Here is a 27,539-nt window from a genome sequence, read left to right as displayed (position 1 = left end):
CACTTGTCACTACTTCCTTCCAATAGGTGAGCACACAGTGCTTAATTTAAGCCGGTGGTTGCCGGTACTTATTTTTGGGGACTGGCACTTATTTTTCCATATCAGCTATTTACTGAGTGCAAGAGAAGGAAAAACACACAGATAAAAAAAAGACTCCGAAAGGAAAATAAAAAATAAAATCAAAAACGTGACAAAGGTAGAAAGCAGGAACTTCCAAGAGAGAAAAAGGGGCAGGGATGGTCTGGTAGTGAATTAAAGACTACCGGCCTTGATACGCGGTGCGCTGACCTTTAATTGCAATGGCTGCAAACTTCTGAGTAGAGCTTTGGGCACAAGCACTTCATTCTTCCACAAGTCTAGCACTGTGAGCATTGGACCACTTACCCATCAAACTGCAAAAAATGACCCCTGACCACATTAAAGGTGGTGCATGCTTCTTCGAACGTGAGACATTTTTCTGCAGGGTACAAGTCCCCCAGCGTATTGCACCCTCCTTCCTCATGCCATAGACATAATGTTGCTAATTTTCCTAAAGGTCTGCAGCCTTGAGTAAGGGGTCTATTGTCAACACCCTCACAACTGCTGTGTCCAAGCCATCAACACCAGTCGTATAACCTTAGATTGGCTTGATCCCACATCAAGGACACCAGTAGCGTCTTAGGAGTTGTTTTTCTCAGTTATCTGTGTCGCTACAATGCATCGCTGCATACAGGAGTCATGATGCCGAACAGTAAAGTTCCATATCTCGCAGTCCCAAACCCCCTTCTCTTTATCTCTTTAATACTGCTAATTGCACTCTACTTTTTCCCGCCCACACCAATAAGTTCAGTAATCTGTCTAGCTCTTTATACGTGGTGCCATGGACTGGTCATAGGGATTTTTAGAATGTATATAAACAACGCTGAAGGACTATCATATTCACAAATGCTACTCTTCCCAACGCTGGGACCAATAGTGTATTCCAAAATCAAAATGAATCTCTCAGGCCTTGAACAATCCTTCCCATTATTATAGGTGTAATGTGTTGTGTAGTGCGAGTCACCTAAATACCCAAATCTGTTATTTCCCCACCTCAAACGCAGGTCCAGCAGTTCCTTCAGTGGGCAGGCCACCAGCGATGCCAGTAGGAATAATAAAGTCCTGACCCACTTAATCCAGCGACCCAACACGTATCCCAACCATCGCAACTCTGCAGTAAGTCGAGGAAGAGAGATACCAGGCTGTGTTAAATACATCAAAGCATCATCTGTGAACATCTACACACATTGGTTGTGGTCCCCAGTCTATTGCCCCATGGCCTCAGACACCCATGCAGGTGTATCACCAGTGGCTCCACTGCCAAGGCAAATAATAAAGGTGACAGTGGGCAATCCTGCCTTGTTCCCCTCTCCTCCGTCCAACTTTTGGAGACAATGGCCCCTGTTCATACCCTTGCAGTGGGGTCAGTCTACAAAAATGTTATCCAGTTTCGATACTTGATCCAAATGCCCATTCTCTCCGTAACTGCTACCATATACTTCCAGTTTAGCATGTCAAATTCCTTTTTTTATTTAAGACAACCAACACTCCCTCCAACTCTAAACCCACAGTCTCATGTAGTACGTGACGGAGGCGATTCGGGTTCATATTGGGATCTCACACCGGAATAAAGCCACACTGTCTTTATGGACCATCCCAGCCACCACTCGGCATGGCCTATTGGCAAGAACCTTAGATAGGATTTTGGCGTTCAAGCTAATCATTGATATGGGGTCTATAGGACTCCAACAGTTCAGGGTATATCCCTGGTTTCTCAGCATAATTATAGTAGACTCAGAGTCAGACAGTGGTCTACACTGTAGGGTCTCCCTAAAAACTAACAGCAGCCTTGTAGCAAGCCTTGCCCGAAACATGTATAAGAACTCCAACAGGAGCCCATCAGCCCCTAGAGTTCCCCCCTTCTAGTGTTTCACAAATGGCCTTCAGAAGCTCCTTTGCGTCCTGATCTAATGCCATGTTTTGGTCCTGGGTAAGTCTGTTTATGTCTAATTCCACCAGAAAGGCACCGATTGTTGTCGCCCGGAGCAGTCTCGAACTTTTATATACTTCACTGAAGTACTGGGCTAAGGTGTCATTTATGGCTACTAGAGTTACAGCCCTAGTCCAAGAGGTATACTACTTGCAAATGAAAATGACTAGCTTAAGGAATAAACACAACATCCGGAGGACAAATTGGAAATTTATTAACATGAATATTTTAGTAACAAAACCAACAAAAAGGGACTTGGACAACCATGCACTCCCCTTCTTACACCACTGTGTAGTCAGGCCCTCACACTGCCCTGGGATTGCACTTCCTGCCTCTTCTCACCCGCCTTCACACCCCTGTGTTACACAGGAAAATGAAAACTGCAAATAATCACAGATTCTCTATACAGCGCCAGGTGTTTGCGCAGCTCAAGTTCCACATAAGTGCTACACATCATAGTTTGGATTCTTGCGCAAAATGACAAAGCCCTCCAAGATGGGCGTTACAGGCAGGTACTCCTCTGTGGCCAACTCTGCTCTTTCTCCATGTGCAAGCAGGACTGGGGTGGTGTGCGTCTGAAAGCCAGTGATAGTTTTGGGCTTGCCGGCCTGTCCAACAACATCTACGGCCTGTGAAGAAGCAAAGAGGAGGATCAACAGGTGCGAGTGAGTGAGAAGTATTGAACAAAGTCAATTGTGTCTGCATGTGAAAATTGGAAATATTGATGTAAAATACATGGAAGTGCACATGCAAGAGTATGTGGGATAGAATATTGTGTTTCCAAAGGGGAGAGCAAGAGTAGAGAAAGAAAGGGACTGGTCAGCATTTCTCACCTGACCCACGCGGACCGAGACAGGTAAAGGTCGCAACTCCTCATCAAATGTAACCAGCATACGTGGCTGCATAGCAGCAACCAGTCCATACAGGACATAGTGAGACTTGCCAAGAATAACTAAAGTGATAAGAGACAAGAAAACAATAATAATTAAGACATTCAGAGAACACCTCGTCATCTCCACATTCAGGTATGCCCCTCCCGCCCCCCTAGTGAAGGTTAATTTCTCCTTATGCAGTTCTAATCCTCTTAAGAGTTCTCTCCTTGCCATGCTGTGTCCTCATTACACTTCATAGCTCCACAATGCTCTCATTCTCTTGAAATCAATCTCCATTCCATGCAGCACTCCTCCTTCACTGAAATCAGCCTTTTAATCTAACTTATCCTACCCTCTCTGCCCCCACCCCCATTTAGTTTTTGATTTGTGGAAACAGCACTCACCTTCCTATGAGCTAAAGGCTCTCACTGAAGCTTCAATCCTTTATTTTTAACAGTAAGCTGCAGCTACTTGCATCTTCTCTTCAGCCCCTAAATACAGCTCTCATCCTTTCACGTAAACCATCTTTTCAATGGAACTTTTCCTTCACTATGAGCAGTGCGGATACAGTTCCTAACTTTACAATTAGCACACCAACCCTGCCAATATCCTGGAGATTTCTACTATCCCATCCTGCTCATTCCTTCTACATTTAAATAAAATCTACATCAAGTAAGACCGGCACAGAACTAGCTAAAGAATAAACTTCCAAGCATTACATTAGATTAAATTATCTGGCTTTCTGGGCAAAAGGACAGAGTTTATGTCAAAGACAGGAATTTTAGACAACGCATTGGAAGAGGAGACCATTTCCTACTTTGGTTGAGGAAAGGGGCATGAGTTGGTTGATAGATTAAAATCAATGCAAAGAGCAATTACCCACTCTTGGAACATGTGACTTTAAGGGTGTGGTAGGCAGGATTCTTGAGCATAGGAACTTATATCACATACACTTTTCTACTTGCACTCTTCCACACGCACACAAATGTTTTGATTATTAACCATTAGACTTACTGTTCTTCACATCCAGGAATGACACTAGTACCGTCAGCAGACCTGCCACTGCCACTTGACTCATTAGCTGGCGGTCACTGTGGTATGGGCAGAGGGTCAGAGTGCCCTTCCCAAGGTGGGTCAGGCCCTATAAAGAAGAGGAAACACAAACATGTTACGGAGATATACTAAGATAAAAAACAAAATTTAAAAAGTCAAGACAGCCCAACCAAACCTGCAAGAATAAATTGAACAAAAACCAATGCTTGCATGGAAAATATACACTGACATTTTGCTCGGTCAGTTAAAAAAACATATCAGAAAATATACACAAATATAAAATGAAAAATGCCCTTCATGGCAGTTTTCGTAAGGAGTCCATGCACCGCGTCTACTGAGAATCATCTGTGGTACATGCAGAACACGAAAAAGGTTCTCGCATTTGAAAAGACCAATGGTGATCATCCCCATTCTTAAGCACATTCCCTGTGTTCCTTAATCTAACATCCTGTTCTTAAACCTCAGCCACAAGGTGGGAACTTTAGTCTATGAAATGCTGCGAATGAAGACTCCATATGCTGATAGTGCCACACACTTTCCACAACTATTTCATAGAAGGTCAATTACTACAAACCCGCCATCCTCCACAACTGATTTGATTAGCATATACAACATCTAATTTACATTTCCCATCAACATAAAAAACTGTTTTTGTATGTAGTAAATAGGGGGGTGGGGGGCAAAAAACCAAAATTGTGATCAGCAGTCCCCTTAATCTAAATGGAGGTTCTTCTATTTCAAAGATGTGAAAACATATGCATACATAATAATAAAATAAAGATGATTAAAGAAATGGTATAAAAGCCCAACAAACATTGACAACTGGTGTCAACATTTTGACTGTGTACGGACTATAACACCAGGAGCTTGGTATCCGAATAATCAGATTTTGACTGACAAGGACTGAACAGAAACCAGACGATTGGAAAGCCTTAATTTGTAGGATCTTCATCAGGGCAAAAATGAAATGTGTTGTTTTACTGTACGGAACTAAGGACTAAGTGGATCAGTTTTCCACTCTCCAGACACAAAGGTGATTATGTCCAATCTGAAAGAGAAATGTCACCTCTAGCAAATATCTGTTGTGCCGCAGGACTAGGGGAAGTATTCTTGCTTTTCTATCCTCTGGTAGAGGTGCTGCTTGTTCCTCTAGCAACCAGATCTCAACCATTCCTGCGTTCATTTATTTTTGTTTTTATCACAAATTGTTCTTTTTTTTAAAACTTTATTTTTCAGTTTTACATTGTACAAACATACACAACTCCCCCCCCAATGGCATCAAAACAGCACATAGTCACATTGTCTGACTCACTAAGGCACGTTTGTTGGCTAGATGCTCCACTGAGCCACACAATCTCTCCGAAGGCATAGCAGGATAACATACAAGAGTTGCATTACTGCGAGTACATAACCAGTCCACACACTAAGCAGTATCCTAGCTCCACCCTAGGGGACAACCTCGGCCTTCTCCTCAGAACCCGATCCCCGAGGCGAGAATAGCTCGTCACTCACCCCTTCAGAATCGGTGTGGGAAGTGTGTCCTCGTCCCCCCAATCCTGTAGCGCACATAACCCACCAGGCCAGTAGGTCCTCCTGTAATTTTTCATCCCTCCTGCTGCACTGCATATGTGTGTCTTCAGCTTGGGACCATTCCCTCACACCCCTGAGCCACGTGGGTATCTCCGGGGCCCTCTGACCCATCCAGGTGATAGCCACCCTGCGTCTGGCTAGGACCAACATCAATTGCATTAGTCTATAGGACAGCTTTCGTTTCTTTGGCCTAGGGACCAGCGCCAACAGGCAGTGCAAAGGCGTCAGTGTGATCCGTAATCCCATCGTGGCCACTATCCGTTCTACTACGCTCGCCCAAAAACTCTGAATTAGCAGGCAGCTCCAAGCCAAATGCCGGAACCCCGCCCCTCCCGCGCCACATCTGGGACAAACATCATTACTATCCGGGGAATAGCGCTTCAATAAGATTGGAGTGAGGTAGGTGCGGTGCATGAAATTAAAGTGTATTAATTTAAAGCGTGCATTACAAGATACCTTCCGTGTGAGTGCACCTAAGTCCGCTTCCAAGACCACCCACGTCGGTGGCACCGGGGGGGCTGAGTCCCGACGCATAGCATTATATACACAAATTGTTCTTTAAGATTAATCAGAGACAGTCATCTCGTGGAATCCTTTGCATCAGAGGCATTTCATCTTTCACTTGCAGTGTAGAACACAGACTGTTTAAGTGGACGAAGTGCACAAATGACTAATTAGTCTAAAGGGCTCTTAATGAGATATCAAGCATATTTTCATGAGGTGGACAGCACCCACAATACCACTTCTAGTGTAATTTCATTAGCAAATTAATGGTTAATTCAACTCAAACATTTTTAGTTTGCAAAAACTGAAAGGTAAGACTTCTAGAAATCAGACTGAAGTCTCTTCTGTTGCTGTAATCAAGCCAAGAGCAGAATGGAACATCAGCCCAAGATCAGTTGGGCTCTTATTTCTTAGATACAGCGCAAAGGGAACTGGATGGTTGGACTATAGTGGCCTTTGTCTTGATGGGCTTGGCGGATGAACTCTCAGTGTCTACTGCCTATAAGAAAACACGTTTGCGTGAACAATTCTGACAACACTGATGGTAGCCTGGCATAAGCAGCAATGCCTTCCTCAAAGAAAATGTGGTGTGAATCACAAAACAAAAACATTGTATTTCAGAAGGAAAATGCTACTTACCAGTATGCATCTGTTCTTGGCATGTAGAGCTGCAGAGTTACACACTGTGCATAGATCCCCACCTAGTGTTGGGCCCGGATGTTTGCAGTTCATTTTGTCCTGAAAAGTCTTTGGAAGACTCGGGATTGATTGTTTTTCGCCAGCAGGGAAATGGAGTTTTGTAAGAAACAGGAAGGATGCTCATGTAAGCTTTATCTAATTAAGATAATACTGGAACAGATAAAGGTAGCCGGGGAGGCGGATGGGCGTGTGTAACTCTGCAGCTCTACATGCCAAGAACAGATGCCTACTGGTAAGTAGCATTTTCCGTTCGAGGCATATGAGCTGCAGATTACACACTGTGCATAGATTGTATAGCAGTACCCACCCTTAGCGGCGACCACCCGTATCTGTTGCAGTAGTTTGAAACAGTGTTTTGAGTACAGCCTGGCCCACAGTAGCTTGTTGTTTGGTTTGCACATCTACACAATAGTGTTTTGTGAATGTGTGCGGTGTAGACCATGTGGCTGCTTTGCAGATGTCATCTAGGGGAATGGAGGAGTCACCTATCCGGTGACTTCCAAAGACTTTTCAGGACAAAAACAACTGCAAACATCCGGGCCCAACACTAGGTGGCGATCTATGCACAGTGTGTAATCTGCAGCTCATATGTCTCGAACACGAACTACCGAATCATCAGACCCAAACCAAGCAGCCACCAACCTCACACAATGGATCACCCACAGCGCTGACGAATTAGCACCCCTGAAAAACCATCAAATCAAGCTAGGTAACAAAAAAGCCCCCTGGTTCAATGATGACCTTAAGAAATCCAAGAAGATCTGTCGCACCCTCGAGAAAGCCTGGCGAAAAACCCCAACCACTGACAACCTGGCCACCTTCAAGAACGCCACCCGCAAACCCCACCAGCTGATCCGATCCAGCAAGAAATCAGCATTCAAGGATCGACTCTACAACAATGCCCACAACAGCAAGGAACTATTCAACATCGTCAAAGAGTTTTCCAACCCCAATGCCGGCACCAACGACATCACTCCCTCTCAAGACCTCTGCGACTCTCTAGCCTCGTTCTTCCACAACAAGATCGCGGACATACATAACAGCTTTAGAGTCCAGTCCACCCCACCCACCTCCGAACTTAAACCCCCCTACAACAACCTTTGCGCCTGGAACACAATCGCCACTGAAGACACCATCCGCCTGATGAACTCCATCCACTCAGGATCGCCAACCGACCCATGTCCCCACCACATTTTCAACAAAGCAGACTCCATTATCGCACCCCATCTCAGAGACGTCATCAACTGCTCCCTCAGCTCCGCTACCTTCCCGGAAAGCTGGAAACATGCCGAACTCAGCGCCCTCCTGAAGAAACCCACTGCAGACCCCACTGAACTTCAGAACTACCGCCCCATTTTGCTCCTCCCATTCCCTGCCAAAGTTATTGAGAAAGCAGTCAACAGTCAGCTCGCCGCCTTCCTCGAATCCAACAAATCCCTCGACCCTTCACAGTCCGGCTTCCGGGCCAAACACAGCACCGAGACCGCCCTCATCGCAGCAACAGACGACATTCGAACTCTACTGGACAACGGAGAAACAGCTGCCCTCATCCTCCTTGACCTCTCCGCAGCCTTCGACACAGTCTGTCATAGCACCCTTGTACAACGCCTCAGCAACGTCGGGATACAAGGAAAAGCATTTGACTGGATCATCTCGTTCCTCGCCGGAAGAACCCAGAGTGTTCGACTCCCCCCTTTCAGATCAGAGGCCACCGAAGTCTTCTGCAACGTACCGCAAGGTTCATCACTCAGTCCCATCCTCTTCAACGTATACATGAGTCCCCTCGCATCCATCGCGCGCCAACACAACCTCAACATCATCTCCTACGCAGACGACACCCAGCTGATCCTCTCCCTCACCAAAGATCCAAACACCGCCAAAACCAACCTACACGAAGGGATGAAAGAAGTAGCCGAGTGGAGAAGAACAGCCGTTTAAAACTGAACTCGGACAAAACAGAAGTCCTCATCTTAGGATCACCCCCCTCCGCCTGGGACGACTCATGGTGGCTACCGGCCCTGGGAATCGCACCCAGACCAACCGACCACGCACATAACCTAGGCTTCATCCTGGACTCCTCCCTCTCGATGACCAGGCAAGGCAACGCCGTCTCATCATGCTTCAACATCCTACGTATGCTCAAAAAAATCTTCCGTTGGATCCCCACCGAAACAAGAAAGACGGTCACCCATGCACTGGTCACAAGCCTACTGGACTACGGAAACACCCTTTACGCCGGAACCACAGCCAAACTACAGAAAAAACTCCAACGCATCCAAAACGCTTCAGCCAGACTCATCCTAGACATCCCCCACCAAGCTCACATTTCCGGTCACCTGAAAGACCTCCACTGGCTCCCCGTCAACAAGAGAATAACGTTCCGTCTCCTCACCCACGCACACAAAGCCCTCTACGACCTAGGACCCGAATACCTCAACACGCGCCTGTCCTTTTACACCCCCAGCCGCCAACTACGATCGTCCAATCAAGCCCTCGCCGCAATTCCACGCATCCAAAGATCCACCATGGGGGGAAGATCCTTCTCCTACTTAGCGGCCATGACCTGGAATTCTCTCCCCACCCACCTCCGCCTTACACAGAACCACCTCTCCTTCAGAAAACAACTAAAAACTTGGATATTCGATAAGTAATGTACCCCCCCTCCCTCAAGCGCCTTGAGACCCTCTGGGTGAGTAGTGCGCTATACAAATTTCAAACTTGAACTACCAAATCAAAATTGATAAAAATTGATTTCATGATGAAAATGAAAATTTTAAAAACAAACATTTAAAGCAGTCACTGGACGTGAAACATGGATCACATCAAAAGATCAGCTGTGATTTCCAGAGTTTGTTAATAGGAGACAGCTGTGCATTACTGCAGTGTCATTTAAACTGTGTTTGTAAGCATAGGGGTTTAACACTGATTTGGCTTGCATTTATTTTAAGGGACTCACACCGAGCAGTGTAGAATATGGCTCACCAAGCACCACTGTCTCTGGTTGGGGCTCAAAGTCCGAGAGCTAGCTACTGGTTACTCACAAGCTACACAATGGAAAACTCAGGATCTACCATCATCTGCTGCAAATGAAACATCAAAGAAAGCTTTCTGTTGGCCAACACACCTCCCCCAAATGGACAAACTGAGAATATTTGTGTGTTTTTATCGATTACCATTCCCCATCCCTGCTTTTAACCCTCCTTGTGTAGCAGTCTCTCACACAGCTTTTACTCACACTCTGCAATTTGTCCAATAGTTTCTGAAACTGCCAATCTTCCTCCCTGCTCTCCTTCAGAAGGGGAGGACCAACCATGCGTCACACAAGATAAAGTTCTGATTCTCCAAGCCAGTTAAAGTTTGTGACTTCCATAACCCAAAGGGCACTGCAATGCACATTCCTTATATCACAACCTTCAGTGCTTTGTAGAACGATGTCCAGGACTTTGAGGTAGCTAGAGTTTGCCTGAAAATAGGATTTATCTCATATCCAAAATAGGGAAATCAGTCTTCCAAAAGGAGCTAGGCACTGCAGAGTATTAAGACCCCTTGGTCTAAAGAATTCTCATTCCAGCAACCGGCGTTAATAATTTGGAGAATTTCTCCAACGGCTTATTGTCTGTAGGTACGGATTACTATAGCTGTAAATTGTGCTGGTTTTAAAAGTCGCAACTTCATGGTTTAAAATCAGCCATCCTAATTGCATGTCTTTACAGACCAAGGTTTCCTAAAAAGTTACATGAGGATAAATTACGTCACCAGGCAGGGCACGTCACGGCCTCCAAGTTAAAAACAATATTTCATCGAAAAAAAAACAACCATCATTGTTACAGTCTAGTTAAAAAGAAAGACAGCAGCAGAATGGAGGCTAGTCCTAAAATGTCCAACTCAAGGTGGGTTAATGCATACCCTACATTGTAAATATTCAATTCACTTTTTACATATGTGAAATAGTTTGGAGCAGGTAAAATGTGCTAAAGAGACAAACTCACCGGTTTAAACCACGTCCCCTACTAAACACACAGTGCGGAACCTCGCTAGGGTTACCCTGTGCACAGCAAAGTAGAAAAATCGAACGGTACACATTACTCAAACTCTATTGAAGCAGTTACAAAAATAAACACAGAACAGTACTTGAAATAAAAGCAACCATCTTTGTAGAATATAAATGAGTATTTAATGATCATAGAAATAAAAGTATTGATTACATAAGATGGACTGTATTTTATCAACATAATTGAACAAATAAACATCGGAGTTTGAACAATGTAAGAAGTACGCATTCCTTCTTTGCAGTGCACAGGGCAACTACGTGCAGGGTTCTGCAATATGTTGTAGAGAATGGAAAATAGGCCACATGGCTTTCCATTACCTGTTTCTGTAGCACAGAGATTCAGAAGCTCCTTTCTTAATTTCACACCAGTGGCGGTTTCTGTCCAAGGGCGTCGGGGCTCTGCCCCGTTTACTTCATCAATAATAATAATGCTGAATGCTCATTTTTTGTTTTCATTTAAAAAACATACCCCTTTGTGTAATTTAATTTAGCAGGTTATGTTGAACACGGGGCATTGTCTGTCCTACTCATCAACACCGGCATAGTCCAATTACCATTCTGGACACCGTCATCACGTGACTGTCACTGCGTCTGCCTGTTTGCTCCCTGGGGCGGGGGAGGGCCCAAAGAAGTCTAAATGTTTGCCGGGCTGACAACTTCACAGCACTGAAGCCTGTGAGGTTATCAGCATGGTAAAGACCTAGCTTCAAGCCCTAGTCTTCACCCCCTGATGGCGTGGAGGTAAAGTTAGCTCCAGGCATTTTAAATACAAGCCCGGGATCGTTAAGCCTCCACATTAATCAAGAGAGTGGGGAGCATGGTCACCCTATCCTTTCCGAACTCATTACACGGCGTGGGTGAGACCCCCACTCTGTGACGCATTGGGAAAGGGTGTGGCAGGCGGGAAGCAGGAATCAAGTCTGCGCAGACTCGACCTGTAGTGTATGAGGCTGCTTTCCGTGGTTCTGTAACTCCTGGTTGTGGTGGATGCCATTTCATGAACACTGCTGCGCAACTGTGAGAACGACTTCATGTTTTTTGGTTGAGGCAGCTGTCTGATTTACGGCAGTGCTGGCAGCTTATCCCTTAGCAACCTGCAGTGCTGTGCCCGTCAGGAGTGGGACTTGTGTATGTCGTGACAGTGTGTGGTATTATGAGAGCAACCAGCCGTTAAGGCCCAGGCCCATTTTTTTGCATTTGTTCCACAAAGGTAAGCGATAAATGACTACTAGGTCAACTGTACAACAATTGTGCGTAGGTGCAATTTTACGACTTCCTGCAAGTCACAGAACTTTGGAGTTAGCCAGTTTCACACTTTTTGAATTGTGAATTCCTGGCCCTGGCTGAGCACCGACATTCCCGCTGGTGTAATTGTCTGTAATCATACCTGCCCATTGTGTTGCCAACACCTTAGAACTGGAGATATTATGATCCCCAAAACGTCTTGCCAGTTGTACATTACGCTAAAGGAGGTCAGGGCTATGTTATTATTTGGGCATTTTATCCCATTTCTGTTTAATAAGATTTGCACAGAAAATGGTGACTAACTTCCCGAACACCCCCCGCCACACCACTCTCAAACCTTACCAGCCGCCACGGTTTCTCACCTCAACATGTTTGTTTATTTTACTGGTTTATTTGGCACATACCTGTGACAACCGCACCATGAAGAGATTGTTTGGGTCCTTGGCATGGTACTGTGCCAGCTGCCTCAGCATAGCCGCCAGCCTGGCATTATTTGTACCTGTTGAACACAAAGATTTCTTTATTATACATGTAAAAAGCTCACATGCCCCAATGCTCGGTGAGCTACGTAAATTGTACATTATACTCCAGTCAATAGATACCAAAGCGTTTTAGAACTCAAAAACGTAGAATTTAGTTTTATAACCAAATTCCAATCTCTTTCTGCCAATGAACATGCATGCCAATGCCTCCAGAAAGATATGTTGAATATGCTACTTACCAGTATGCATCTGTTCTTGGCATGTAGGGCTGCTGACATTCATATCTATAGCATAGATCGCCGCCTAGTGTTGGGTCCGGATGATTGCACATTGTTGTCCTGGAAGAGTCTTCGAAGTATCACGAGATAGGTGGCTCCTCCCCTGGACTACAGGGCGCATGGGCATCGACTCCATCCTCAGATTGTTTTTAGCCATTGTGGCAAAGATGGAGTGTAATAGTGTAAGCGATGGCCATGCTTAAGAGTAAATGCAAGAAGGTCTGCAGCCGCTACAGGCGCCGGGGAGGAGGGCGGGCGATATGAATGTCAGCAGCCCTACATGCCAAGAACAGATGCATACTGGTAAGTAGCATATTCAGTTCGAGGCATGTGGGCTGCTGAATTCATATCTATAGCATAGAATACATAGCAGTCCCTCCATTAACGGCGGCCGCCTGTGCCAGCTGCAGAAGTCTGAAAAAGTGTTTTAAGAACAGCCTGTCCTACAGCTGCCTGCTGTTTGGAGTGCACATCTACACAGTAATGTTTAGTAAATGTATGTGGTGTAGACCATGAGGCTGCTCTACAAATATCTTCCAAAGGAATATTACCCAGGAACGCCATGGAGGCCCCCAACTTGCGGGTGGAGTGGGCTCTGGGGGGGGACCGTTAAAGTGCGCTTAGCCTTGTGATAGCAAACCTGAATACACTTAACGATCCACCTGGCTATCCCTGCTTTGGAAATGGGGTTGCCTTTGTGCTGGGCTAAGGCAACAAAGAGCTGTTGTGTCTTTCTAAAGTCCTTGGTCCTATCAATGTAGTACATCAACGCTCTTTTGACATCAAGAGTGTGGAGCATTCTTTCTGCTACTGTCTCAGGGTTCTGAAAAAATGCAGGCAGTTCGATGGTTTGATTGACATGAAACGGCGAAACCACCTTAGGAAAGGAATTTAGGGTTAGTGCGCAGCACCACCCTGTTGGAATGAATTTGAATAAATGGCTCTTGTACAGTGAGCGCCTGTAGCTCACTAACACGTCGTAGAGATGTAATGGCAATGAGAAAAGCCACTTTCCATGTTAAGAACTGAATCTCACAGGAATGGAGAGGCTCAAAAGGTGGGCCCATTAACCTGGTGAGGACCACATTGAGGTTCCACACAGGAGCTGGCGGGGTCCTGGGAGGGATGACCCGCTTCAGCCCTTCTAGGAAGGCTTTAATGGCAGGCACCCTGAAAACAGAGATGCTGCCTGTTTTGGAGATAAGCCGCTATGGCGGATAAGTGTATCCGAATGGAAGCATATGCTAGATTGCATTTGTAAAGATGTAACAAATAGCAGATGATATTAGGAATGGATGCATCTAGCGGGTTGATGTTGTGTTCCGTACAGTAAATGACAAACCGCCTCCATTTCACTGCATAGCAAGCTCTGGTAGTGGGCTTTCTTGCCTCCCGGATGATGTCCATGCATTCAGGAGGCAAATCAAGGTAGCCAAATTCTAAGACCTCAGGAGCCAGATCGCCAGATTGAGCTGTTGCGGATCTGGATGCTGAATGTCGCCATGGTTCTGCGTCAAGAGCCTGGGTGTGAGGTGCAGCCTTTGATGCGGTACCACGGAGAGTTCTAGAAACGTGGTGTACCATGGTTGGCGTGCCCACGTTGGAGCAACCAGGATGAGAGTCATCGAGTGCTGCTTTAGCTTTCGTGCCACCAGCGGTATGAGAGGTGCTGGGGGAAAAGCGTACACAAATCTGCCTGACCAGTTCATCCATATCGCATTGCCCTGCGACTGTGGGTGAGGGAACCTGGCGGCAAAGCTTTGGCATTTTGCGTTTTCCCTTGTGGCAAACAGGTCTATCGCTGGATGACCCCACTGCTGGAAGTACAGGCGGAGTACTGATGGATGTAACTCCCACTCGTGCATCTGGTGGCTGTACCTGCTGAGCAGATCCGCCATGTGATTGTCTTTGCCCGGGAGGTGTTCCGCCATGAGGAAGATGTTCCTCTGAATGGCCCACTTCCACATGCTCTGAGCCAGATGAGAACTGTGGAGAGTGTGTACCTCCCTGCTTTTGGATGTAGTACATGGCCGTCATGTTGTCCGTCCGGATCAACACGACTTTGTTGCACAGATGTACTTTGAAGGACTTGAGCGCCATGAAGATTGCCATCAGTTCTAGGTAGTTGATGTGCATCTTCTTCTGCTGCGTCGTCCATAGTCCCTGCACCGTGTAATGGAGCACATGAGCTCCCCATCCCTGGAGAGATGCGTCCGTCGTCAGGATAATCTGTGGCACAGGCTCTTGGAACGGTCGGCCCTTGCAAAGGTTGTGTGGAGTCCACCAATGCAGAGAGTTGTATGCCCGACCGGTCGCCAACACTAGGTCGTTCAACTGTCCTTGAGCCTGAGTCCACTGATGCGCTAAGCATTCTTGGAGCGGACGCATATGCAACCTTGCGTGCGGGACGATGAAGATGCAGGAGGCCATCATGCCTATCAACTGCATGAACACTCTCGCTGGAAGTGAGTGTTGCGGTCTGAACTTTTTGATTAGCGACTGTATGTTGTCGATCCTCACAGAATTTGGCTGAGCCGTGGCTGCCAGAGTATGTATCGTCGCGCCCAGATACTGCCGCACATGGGCTGGCTGAAGGTGCGACTTCGGATAGTTTAGTGAGAAGCCCAGACCGTGAAGAAGGTGAATGGTGTGGGACATATCGGCGGCGCACTGCTGGGCAGACTTTGCCTGAACCAGCCAGTCATCCAGATAAGGGTAGACATGGACGTTTTGTCTCCTGAGGTGCGCCGCCACTGTCGCCAGACATTTCGTGAACACTCTGGGGGCTGTGGTCACCCCGAAAGGAAGGACCTTGAATTGGTAATGCCGATTCTGAATGGTGAACCTGAGGTATTTCCTGTGGGATGGATGGAGTGGGATGTGAAAGTAAGCATCCTTGAGATCTAAGGTTGCGAGGAAGTCTCCCCGATTGAGCAATGGAAGAACCTGCTGCAGTGTTAGCATGTGGAAGTGTTCTGAGAGAATGTACTGGTTTAGGGGCCTTAGGTCCAGAATAGGTCTGAGGGACCCGTCCTTCTTTGGGATTAAGAAGTACAGGGAATACACCCCTGTGCCTTCTTCCTCCACTGGCACGAGCTCTATTGCGCCTTTTTGCAGCATGACAAGAACCTCCTGCTGCAATAAGTGCAAATGCTCTGCTGACATAGGACGGTGTTTTGGCGGTATGTTGGGTGGAGTGGATGTTAGCTCCAAACAATAGCCGAACTGGATAAGTTTCCTGACCCACCTGTCTGTGGTGATGGATTTCCAGACTGGCAGGAACTGCTGGAGTCTCCCCCCGACAGGCGTGGAATGGTCGGGGGCAGTGACAGGGCGTCACTGTTTGTTGGAGGCGGAGGAACGGGAGTTGTTGTTGCCCCTGCCTCTGCCCTTGGTGCTGTTGCCCCGGTAACCTCCTCTACTCTGCTTGGTGTAAGAGGATTGAGCCCCACCTTTATTGAACTGTGTTTGTTGGGACATCCGGCCTCTGGTAACACCTCTATTGCCTGAGCGACGAAAAGTGCTCCCCCGAAACTGCTGGGACTGGAGTGCCCCCATGGACTTGGCAGTTTCGGTATCCTTCTTTATTTTCTCCAGGGTGGTATCCACCTCAGGACCAAATAATCTGTCAGGGTTGACCGGCTGGTTAAGGTTGGTAGTTTGTATTTCCGGCTTAAACCCGGAGATCCTAAGCCATGCCTGACGTCTGAGCATCACACTGGTGTTAATTACTCTGGCAGCAGTGTCCGCAACATCTAGTGCACATTTGATGGAAGCGTTCGAGATGAGCTTCCCTTCCTGGATAAGCATCTCCCCTGCCTCTTTATATTGATCAGGCAAATGCTGCAACAGGGTCTCTAGTGTGTCGTAGTGTGCCCTGTCGTATCTAGCCAAGAGTGCCTGCGTGTTAGAGATACGCCAGATATTGGCCGCCTGAGCTGCTACTCTTTCCTGATGCCTCCAGCACTTTTGATTCTTTGTCTGGGGGAGGAGCTTCACCGGTGGTCTGCGAATTCGCCCTTTTGCGGGCATTAGAAACCACCAAAGAGTCCAATGGCAACTGGCCCTTGATGTAAGTAGGGTGCCGGTCTGTATTTTTTCTCAATTCTAGGGTTGACCACCCTTGACCGCGTGGGCTCCTTGAAAATGTCCGCAGCATGCTTGAGGACCCCCTTCAGCATTGGAAGAGTTTTCACAGACTTCTCAGCAGTTGAGAAAGTATCAAAGAGAAAGTCCACCTCCACAGGGTCAGCATGCATTTCCACGTCGTGGTTTTTAGCTGCCCTCTCAATCAAGGCATTAAATGCCGCAGAATCCTCAGTGGGAGGTCTTGACGTTGTACACCTGAGGGTCATGGACGGTGTGCTGATCCCCTTGGTCATCTGCCTCCACCCATGAGTCCTGTTGTACATCAGGCTCTGTGTTGGCAGGAAAATTGTATTCCTCGTCCTGCTCTCCTGCATCCTCTCCATCAGAGTAAGTGGGTGAGGGTGTTACAATTCCTGTAGTGCGAGGAAGTATTGGTTCGACCAAGACCGGGGTTTCTGGAGCAGGCCTTTTGCGCTTCAGAGGAATAGTGTATGACTCCAAAGGCTGCAACGCAGTGATTTTCCTTTTGTAAAACGTAAGCTTTCCAGTGTCGGCATCGATGAAAGGCTCCGACTGCTCCTCTAGTAAGGGTTGTCGATGCTTCAAACTCCCAGCCGGGTGAGGCGGCTTCGAAACCACAGAGTCCTGGGGCACCGAGCGTGGTGCGAAGGCCTTCGGCGCCACCTTCGGCGGCAACGTGAAGAGGATCGGCGCCGAAGTCTTTGGCGTCGTGACAGCTTGCTTCGGGGTGGAAGGCGTCTTGGGTTCCGACGCTGAAGCCTTGTCCCTAAGTCGCTTGAGGGAGTCCGAGATCTGCTTCGTGAAGGAAGCGGACGGCTTCGTCGATCCGACAGTTGACCTCGGTCCACCCCCAGGGGAGAACCAGAGCGTCGATGACTTCGGCTTTTCCGCTCGAGGCGTAGGAGCATCCTTCTTAGGGGCGCTACGATCTCTGTCCGTGGTTGCAGAGGTCGACCCCGACGGTTTCGGATCGGCGGCCTTGACCACTGGCGTCGGCGTCCCAGTCTTCGGCTCAATGCCCTTGCCCGACTTCGGCTCGACAGCCTTCTTGGACTTTGGCTCGACGACCTTGCTTGACTCAGAGTCGACGGCCTTCTTTGTTTTCGGCTCGACGATCTTGCTGTGCTCCGAGTCGACGGCCTGTTTTGTTTTCGGCTCGACGACCTTGACCACTTTCGGCACCTTGACCGGGTCGATGGCTTTCTTCGGCTTTGAGTGGGCCGGCACCTCGGAAGACGATGGCGTCGATGTGGGAGCAGACGTCTTCGGTTTCGATGGCGCCTCGACCATTTTTGTTTTTGTCGACACCGAAGGTTTCGGTTTCCTTTTGGACAATGGCGGCTCCGCCGAAGTGTCCGTAGCCGGGCCGGAAGGCGGGGCCGTGGATGCTGGTATAAAGTCTTGGGTAAGGCCATGTGGCGATCCCTCGACCTGAGCCTTTGTAATTGTCCGAACGGGGCATAGCTCTTCCTCTGAGCTATCTTCCATGGCCCCATAGGCCTCATCGTCGTCCCCTACCTCATCGACGACTTCTACGTCTTGGCCTTCGACATCCGCTTCGTAGTCGTATTCGATGTCCACCGTTGGAGGTGAAATCTGCATCTGAACTTGTTGTCCGTCTTCGAAGATGTCCACCGGTGCCGGGGCCGAGCGCCGGGCCTCGAGGCACGCCACACGCCGAAGCCGAATCGTCTTCTTCGAACGAAACCTGGAACAGGCCATACAGCTGGCTTCGTCGTGGTCCGGTGACAGGCACTTGTTGCACACTGGATGGACGTCAATGTGTGGGTACTTCGATCCACACACGGGACATTTCTTGAACGGACATCCGTTCCATGCCGTCGAAAGTCTTGCTGCGTCGACTGGGCCTCGATCACCGAAGAGTCACACAACTCCCTGGATATCCGACTAACTGAGTTGGAAGTGAACCGGGGACCGAACGCAAACAATACCGACGGTTCGAAAAAAGGCCTTTTGGCCTCGAAAAAAGTTTATGTCGATTCCGACTGGAAATAACGAAAATACATCCGAACCCAATGGCGGAAAAAAACAATCTGAGGATGGAGTCGATGCCCATGCGCACTGTAGTCCAGGGGAGGAGCCACCTATGTCGTGATACTTCGAAGACTCTTTCAGGACAACAATGTGCAATCATCCGGACCCAACACTAGGCGGCGATCTATGCTATAGATATGAATTCAGCAGCCCACATGCCTCGAACATTACACCTTTGTTGAGACGGAAAAGCCCCCAAGAACGTGCACCCCCGCCCTGAGTATCCCAACTGTAATATCGTGATCCCATTGCTGATTTTTGTTGTGCCAGGTGAACAAGGACCATGCTCGTGCACCATGACATAGGCCAGTCTCATGGACCACGTCCATTTAGACCAGGAGAGGCGCTTGAAGTCAACCAGAACAAGCACTGGCGTTGCCAATAGGTCTCGCAGTAGGAAAGTTGGAGCTATTGGTTTTGTATATGACAAAGCCCTTTATGTTTTTAAAATGAAAACAAAAATAAAAGGCATTGTTATTTGCAATTGTAATAGCTCCAACTTTCCTACTGCGGGACCTATTGGCAACGCCAGTGCTGGTTACGGCTTCCCCTCTGACCATTAAGCCCCCCTCCGACCAGTAAGCGCTGCCATCAGCTTAGTAAGAAGTGCGAACTTGAGTGAGTACAAAAGTGTCCCAGAAATCACCGGGAGCCCATAAATATTGCACAAGCAAAACTCTGAAAAACAAAGAAGCCGACACTGTGGGGCTGCTGTGTAGAACACACTTTATTTTGAAGCAAAAAAATAAATAAAGGCAAGGGTTTTTGTTCTAATTGCCTTTTGGCTACAAATTTATTTTTAATTTCCCTCCGTACATCGAGAGACAGCCCCCCTAGGAGGCCAGCCCCACCGTGAGCCCTCAAAATACAAGAACCCAATAAATATACATGGCCTTTACTGCATAGCTCCACACTTTACCTTGTGGATTTATTGTGCCACGTGGTGCGGCTATACTGCGAGCTCGTGCGCCTGTAATGGGGTAGAAGCACCCAGGGACAGGAACAGCATGTCCACACGGCCGGTTCCTGCCTGTTTGTGCCTACCCGCTGGAGGAGACATTATGTATTCTGGGAAAGGGTGAGGAGCGCGAGTGTGTTAAAATAACGGAGGCATGAATGCACTGAAAGAGAAGCTGACACCATGGTACAATGGTACAAGGAACGTGTGTGTGCATACATACGTTCCTCTACTGCCAATACCCCCCACCCCGCCCCCAAGTATCACATATAGGCCCATATAGCATGATGTGTGTGCGTGTCCTGGAAGGGGGCGCATGGAAAGGCACTAAAAGGATGAGGGACGTGGCATGGAGAGATCAAAATTGGGGAAGGAAATGGAGGGAGAGATGGAAGCAGGGGTTGAGAGCCAGAAGGATGGGAAGAAGTAAGGGCGGAGAGAATTGGCTTGGAGGAAAGAAGGGAGGAGAGAATATTTTATGAAGGGTGAATGAAAGCAAGGAAAGAGGGGAGTGAGAGGGAAGCAAGTCAAGTAATTTTAGGTTTGAGTAAATTGATGGGGGAAATGATGTAAAAACGAACAAAGATGGGAATATAAGAAGGAAAGAATAAAGAACAGGCAAATAAGAAAGAGAGCGCGCTCGACAGTCAGGACTGTAGGGTAGTATGCTATATTTATATAGCGCGAATCCAGCAGAACTGCAGCAGAGCGCTATGCAGGGTCGAAGCCACAGTCTGTGTAATGGGGGGAGAGGAGGAGAGGGGGGCAGGCTGGTTTGTGGACTTTTCCTCCATCATGAAGCAGTAAAAACAAGAGTGCTGTGTAAATCGTCACCAACACGTACCTGATAATGCAGAGCGCCGGGAAACTGAAAGTACGGCCGGCCACCGGCCAGCCATGAATAATTAGGGGAGGAGAAGCCGCACAGCACACGCTGGGAGAAGCCCTTTGATGTGCTGTGCGGCCGTGAAAAAACGCAACTAGGAGGGAGGGAGGGAGGGAGGGAGGCTGATGCGCGTGCTTGTTTAATCACGTGATTCACGTGAACTTAAAGAAAACCTCACCAAGAAGCCCTTGGTTTGACGAGGATTCGAGCACTTGAATTCTCGCTCCGCTCAATGCGCTTGCGCGCATTGATAGGTCGCGAGACCTAAAAAAAGCTAGAGAAGCCTTTATTGCTCACACAGCAATCAAGACTGCTACTCTAGGTACTCGTGGAGGCACTCAAGAATCTCCTATTGTAAGTGTAGGGGATTATTCAAAGTTGGAGGAAAAACGTGTTATGTGCAAGACTTCAAGGGTGTGAAGTGCCCGGCAGTCTGAAGAGATCTTCCATCCTACAGCACAATCTGACCCCCCCCGTGGATGGACCGAGGGGTAAGACTGTCAGTGTTAGGAAGTCATGGTTACTTATGGATGTCTTAATCGACGGCAAAGCTAGTTTTCTTTTTTTGCGAACGCTTGTTTGGATTTTGTTACTAAGGTTTAGAATACCCTTAATCACTATGATTAACAGTACTGGCCTAAGAGCATATTGTGAGGATCCTCCTCTGTAGCACTAATCTACAAAGATTGAAATTTTGAGTTTTGTGAGACTATAGTGCCCCAGGGAGCATGCAGTGTCCATATTGGTTTTGATACCAGGTAACAACTAATCTTTCGTTTTGCAAAAGAGCGTCAGGCTTATTCAAAACCATCCTCTGCATTTTTGGCTGAAGTGCTCTTTCACCAGGTTTGTCAACAGAGAACATATACTTCAACTAACTGGCAGAAGCCTACATTTGATACATCAATGCTGCATCAATAATATCGGGCGGAGGCATGTGCTACTTCACAGTGTTCGGTTTGTCTTCTGAAACGGAATCTAGGACTAGTGTAACGTCCATCCACTTCGGCCAGTCGTAGGAGCTCAAATTGGTGCTGGCTGCCCTGATAGATGGCGCAATCACAGAGCCAACTCTTACGCCCAAGGCATGGAAACGTTAGCACTTGCTAACTAGAGGTGTGGCAAGTACGAACAGAACATCCACAGCAATGCAGGAGTCTGGGTTGTCATAAAGCGTGCTAATGCGTGATCTTGGAAAGGCCAAGCTCTTTTGCAGCTTTCTTCAAAATTGCATGAAACCTGGATAAGTTATCTGGTGGGCTATCTGCCAGAAAGCAGGTGTCACTTCCTCCTCACAATCTTCCGTGGTTGGACCTCCATCGCCCTTGTTGATTTCCAGTTCCGAATTATTATTTAGCTATCGATCTTACATACCCTAAGTGCCATCTTTGCCCTCACTCTGTAAGAGTGCCCATGTCCTATGGAGTGGGAGGTACTAATGCATGCAGGGTTGTAAGCTACCTAACTGGAAGTGCATGCCCTTGTTCGCACAACGGGCCGCAGGGTGAAAACTGCTGTATACTTTTTAGGTCCCTTCTGCTCTACCCCCATCCAGTTTGTGTTTTCCCCACATGAACGTAAATAGCTACCGATTGCACATATGTATCGAAGGAACTAGTCTGTGCACATGTAAGTTTGAAAAAACAGTTGAAATCCGTTTGAAATATAGACAATAAAAGGTAGAGTCAGGCCACACCTTGCCCGTGGATTCTCCCCTAGATGGAAACAAATACAAAGTTATTGTGCAATGCCCCACACAGAGACACACTGTTCTTGGGGAGATCAGACCAAGATTAGCAGTTCCAAGAATACAAAAAAGTGACTCACCACTGCCAACCAGGCCCATGGCGAAGATTGAATTGTAGGACACCTCTGGGTCTGCATCGTGGGAGAACTTGCTGAGAGTGTCTAAGATGTTGAGCCGTGGATTGGAGACTGAAATGAGTGCCAGGGCAAGCGGGACAGCCCGCCTCAGAGTGGGTTCACCATATCGGAGCTGCAAAAATAATAAATGAGATGAGAAACTAAGAAAAGTGCGTGGCTACTGAAAGGTAGTGACCGGGGCGGTATTTATCATTGTTATTGAATTTGCAGATTTCTTGTTTGGTCTTATAAATTTCCCAAAATTGAGATACAATACAATGATCACAGAATGACAGCCAATCCTCAGCAGACTGCCTTCTTTGCTGGGCATCATGTCAGTTTATCGACCAACAGGCCATTTCTGAACTAAAATCCTGCACATGACCCAGAAAATGTCTGAAGGAACAAACTCAAACTATAACTCCACCTCACCCACTTCACTGGATCCATTACATCCTATGCCTTCCACAATACTGCCCGAGGCATCTGTACCAAACAGAGTTGAACAGCGATATGCCTATTATCCATGATTAAAGAATAGCTATCAGAGTTACCTTAAAGGAACAGTATAATCAGTGCAGCCTGCACCATAAACTAGCTACATTTACTCCCGCAACATAAAACAATGGCATTAAGGAAGGTAGGTCATATGTTTCTTTGGCTCCCCTCTTTTGTGGCACCAAGACGCCTAGATGCAGGGTTGCGTTGTACGTCTCTGTGCACACCTTGAACCTTATACATGCCATCAAATGCTTCCCACTTTCAAACATACACTTTTTCAACTGCAGATTAATAAGCGCAACCAGACAAAGCTAGAGCTCCAAAAAGAAAAAGAAAAATTCATGCTCACTGTGACTTACCAAGTGCCCAAACGTACGAAGCGCCATCTCCGCTCCGATTTCTTCTCCCATGGCAATCAAGGCAATCCCGAGCACAGCAACACCCTAAGAACAAGGATTGACGAGAACATGAGAACAGAGTGGAAGAAGGGGGAATCATAATCATCAGCTGAGTGAGTGAGCATAAAAACAGCATAGAGAGGTTCATGATCTCAAGTGCAGGAAAACAGATGGAACAGGGGACAAGTGCAGAAAGAGGCCACAGAAAAAAAAAATAGGGGGGGCATGAACCCCAACATACCTACTTGGGTGGAAAGTAGCAAAGAACAAGCACAGAATGGAAAAGACAGAACACTATAGTGTGACACTTTACAAAGAATAAAAAATACAGAATGGCTATCAAGAGTACTTTGAATTCATACGTAAAAAATGGCAATAATAAATTGCAATTCTTGAAAGAGTGAATAATCTGAAGAAATACGTGATTTTCTAAACTACAGAAATATGAATAAAGGTGGGAAAGGTAGCTCCATGGTTTTGATCCTTTCCTCTGATGAGACAATTTGAATATGCTACTTACCAGTATGCATCTGTTCTTGGCATGTAGGGCTGCTGACATTCATATCTATAGCATAGATCGCCGCCTAGTGTTGGGTCCGGATGATTGCACATTGTTGTCCTGGAAGAGTCTTCGAAGTATCACGAGATAGGTGGCTCCTCCCCTGGACTACAGTGCGCATGGGCATCAACTCCATCCCCAGATTGTTTTTAGCCATTGTGGCGATGATGGAGTGTAACAGTGTGAGTGATGACCATGCTAAGAGTAAGTGTAAATTCTGCAGCCACTACAGGCGCCGGGGAGGAGGGCGGGCGATATGAATGTCAGCAGCCCTACATGCCAAGAACAGATGCATACTGGTAAGTAGCATATTCAGTTCGAGGCATGTGGGCTGCTGAATTCATATCTATAGCATAGAATAAATAGCAGTCCCTCCATTAACGGCGGCCGCCTGTGCCAGCTGCAGACGTTTGAAAAAGTGTCTTAAGAACAGCCTGCCCTACAGCTGCTTGGAGTGCACATCTACACAGTAGTGTTTAGTAAATGTGTGTGGTGTAGACCATGTGGCTGCTCTACAAATATCTTCCAAAGGGATATTACCAAGGAAAGCCATGGAGGCCCCCAACTTGCGGGTGGAGTGGGCTCTGGGGGGGACCGTCAAAGTGCGCTTAGCCTTGTGATAGCAAATTTGAATACACTTAACGATCCACCTGGCTATACCTGCTTTGGAAATGGGGTTGCCTTTGTGCTGGGCTGAGAAGGCAACAAAGAGTTGTGTCTTCCTAAAGTCTTTGGTCCTATCGATGTAGTACACGAAAGCCCGTTTGACATCAAGATTGTGGAGCATTCTTTCGGCTACTGTCTCTGGGTTTTGAAAGAACGCGGGCAGTTCAATGGTCTGATTGACATGGAACTGCGAAACCACTTTAGGAAGAAATTTAGGGTTAGTGCGCAGCACCACCCTGTTGGAGTGAATTTGAATGAATGGCTCTTGTACAGTGAGCGCCTGTAGCTCACTAACACGTCGTAGAGACGTAATGGCAATGAGAAAAGCCACTTTCCACGTTAAGAACTGAATCTCACATGAATGTAGAGGCTCAAAAGGTGGGCCCATCAACCTGGTGAGGACCACATTGAGGTTCCATACAGGAGCTGGCGGGGTCCTGGGAGGGATGACCCGCTTCAGTCCTTCTAGGAAGGCTTTAATGGCAGGCACTCTGAAAACGGAGAGATGCTGCCTGTTTTGGAGATAAGCCGCTATGGCGGATAAGTGTATCCGAATGGAAGCATATGCTAGATTGCATTTGTAAAGATGTAACAAATAACAGATGATGTTGGGAGTGGATGCATCTAGCGGGTTGATGTTGTGTTCAGTACAGTAAATGACAAACCGCTTCCATTTCGCTGCATAGCAAGCTCTGGTGGTGGGCTTTCTTGCCTCCCGTATGATATCCATGCATTCAGGAGGCAAGTTAAGGTAGCCAAACTCTAAGACTTCAGGAGCCAGATCGCCAGGTTGAGCTGTTGCGGATCTGGATGCTGAATGTCGCCATGGTTCTGCGTCAAAAGCCTGGGTGTGAGGTGCAGCCTTTGATGCGGTACCACGGAGAGTTCTAGAAACGTGGTGTACCATGGTTGGCGTGCCCACGTTGGAGCAACCAGGATGAGTGTCATCGAGTGTTGCCTTAGCTTTCGTGCCACAAGCGGTATGAGAGGTGCTGGGGGAAAAGCGTACGCAAATCTGCCTGACCAGTTCATCCATATCGTATTGCTCTGCGACTGTGGGTGAGGGAACCTGGCGGCAAAGCTTTGGCATTTTGCGTTTTCCCTTGTGGCAAACAGGTCTATCTCTGGATGACCCCACTGCTGGAAGAACGGGTGGAGTACTGATGGATTTATCTCCCACTCGTGCATTTGGTGGCTGTACCTGCTGAGCAGATCCGCCATCTGATTGTCCTTGCCCGGGAGGTGTTCCGCCATGAGGAAGATGTTCCTCTGAATGGCCCACTTCCACATGCTCTGAGCCAGAAGAGACAACTGTGGAGAGTGTGTACCTCCCTGCTTTTGAATGTAGTACATGGCCGTCATGTTGTCCGTCCGGATCAACACGACTTTGTTGCACAGATGTACTTTGAATGCCATCAATGCCATGAAGATTGCCATCAGTTCTAGGTAGTTTATGTGCATCCTCTTTTGCTGCGTTGTCCATAGTCCCTGCACCGTATAGTGGAGTACATGAGCTCCCCATCCCTGGAGAGATGCGTCCGTCGTCAGGATAATCTGTAGCACAGGCGCCTGGAACGGTCGGCCCTTGCAAAGATTGTGTGGATTCCACCAAATTGTGAGTCTCCTGAGGCGGAAAGCCGGGAGTGAATCTGTACTTTTAAAAACTTTGCTGTGTGATACCTTGTTCTTTTAATCACTTACCCCGTGCACTGAAACAGCGGACTTAGCGCTGCAACGAACACTCCATTTCGCCATCACTGAGGGCGAGGCGCCACGGCGGACACGCCCACCTCAGCTGGCCACGCCCCCTTCTTATCACTATAAAGTGCGCGCAGCTGGAAAGCGCGTCACTTTAAATTGTGAGTCTCCTGAGGCGGAAAGCCGGGAGTGAATCTGTACTTTTAAAAACTTTGCTGTGTGATACCTTGTTCTTTTAATCACTTACCCCGTGCACTGAAACAGCGGACTTAGCGCTGCAACGAACACTCCATTTCGCCATCACTGAGGGCGAGGCGCCACGGCGGACACGCCCACCTCAGCTGGCCACGCCCCCTTCTTATCACTATAAAGTGCGCGCAGCTGGAAAGCGCGTCACTTTAAATTGTGAGTCTCCTGAGGCGGAAAGCCGGGAGTGAATCTGTACTTTTAAAAACTTTGCTGTGTGATACCTTGTTCTTTTAATCACTTACCCCGTGCACTGAAACAGCGGACTTAGCGCTGCAACGAACACTCCATTTCGCCATCACTGAGGGCGAGGCGCCACGGCGGACACGCCCACCTCAGCTGGCCACGCCCCCTTCTTATCACTATAAAGTGCGCGCAGCTGGAAAGCGCGTCACTTTAAATTGTGAGTCTCCGGAGGCGGAAAGCCGGGAGTGAATCTGTACTTTTAAAAACTTTGCTGTGTGATACCTTGTTCTTTTAATCACTTACCCCGTGCACTGAAACAGCGGACTTAGCGCTGCAACGAACACTCCATTTCGCCATCACTGAGGGCGAGGCGCCACGGCGGACACGCCCACCTCAGCTGGCCACGCCCCCTTCTTATCACTATAAAGTGCGCGCAGCTGGAAAGCGCGTCACTTTAAATTGTGAGTCTCCTGAGGCGGAAAGCCGGGAGTGAATCTGTACTTTTAAAAACTTTGCTGTGTGATACCTTGTTCTTTTAATCACTTACCCCGTGCACTGAAACAGCGGACTTAGCGCTGCAACGAACACTCCATTTCGCCATCACTGAGGGCGAGGCGCCACGGCGGACACG

General features: G+C 47.7%; 1 protein-coding gene across 1 annotated transcript in view; it reads right to left on the bottom strand.

The window, feature by feature from the left end:
• Nucleotides 1-2,198: 2,198 nt before the first annotated feature.
• PSMD2 (proteasome 26S subunit ubiquitin receptor, non-ATPase 2) overlaps nt 2,199-27,539 on the bottom strand; it is a 95,821-nt gene continuing 70,480 nt past the window's right edge. Inside the window, exons 16-21 of the mRNA XM_078666088.1 lie at nt 23,515-23,598; nt 22,619-22,787; nt 12,427-12,521; nt 3,895-4,021; nt 2,842-2,960; nt 2,199-2,637 (exon numbers count right to left, since the gene is read on the bottom strand). Of these exons, the coding sequence (XP_078522214.1) occupies nt 2,455-2,637; nt 2,842-2,960; nt 3,895-4,021; nt 12,427-12,521; nt 22,619-22,787; nt 23,515-23,598 (777 nt within the window). The 3' untranslated portion in view covers nt 2,199-2,454. The remainder of the gene's footprint in view (nt 2,638-2,841; nt 2,961-3,894; nt 4,022-12,426; nt 12,522-22,618; nt 22,788-23,514; nt 23,599-27,539) is intronic.

Source organism: Lissotriton helveticus, chromosome 11 (assembly GCF_964261635.1).
Source record: "Lissotriton helveticus chromosome 11, aLisHel1.1, whole genome shotgun sequence".
Classification (NCBI taxonomy): domain Eukaryota; kingdom Metazoa; phylum Chordata; class Amphibia; order Caudata; family Salamandridae; genus Lissotriton; species Lissotriton helveticus.
This window is presented reverse-complemented; position numbering and strand designations above follow the sequence as displayed.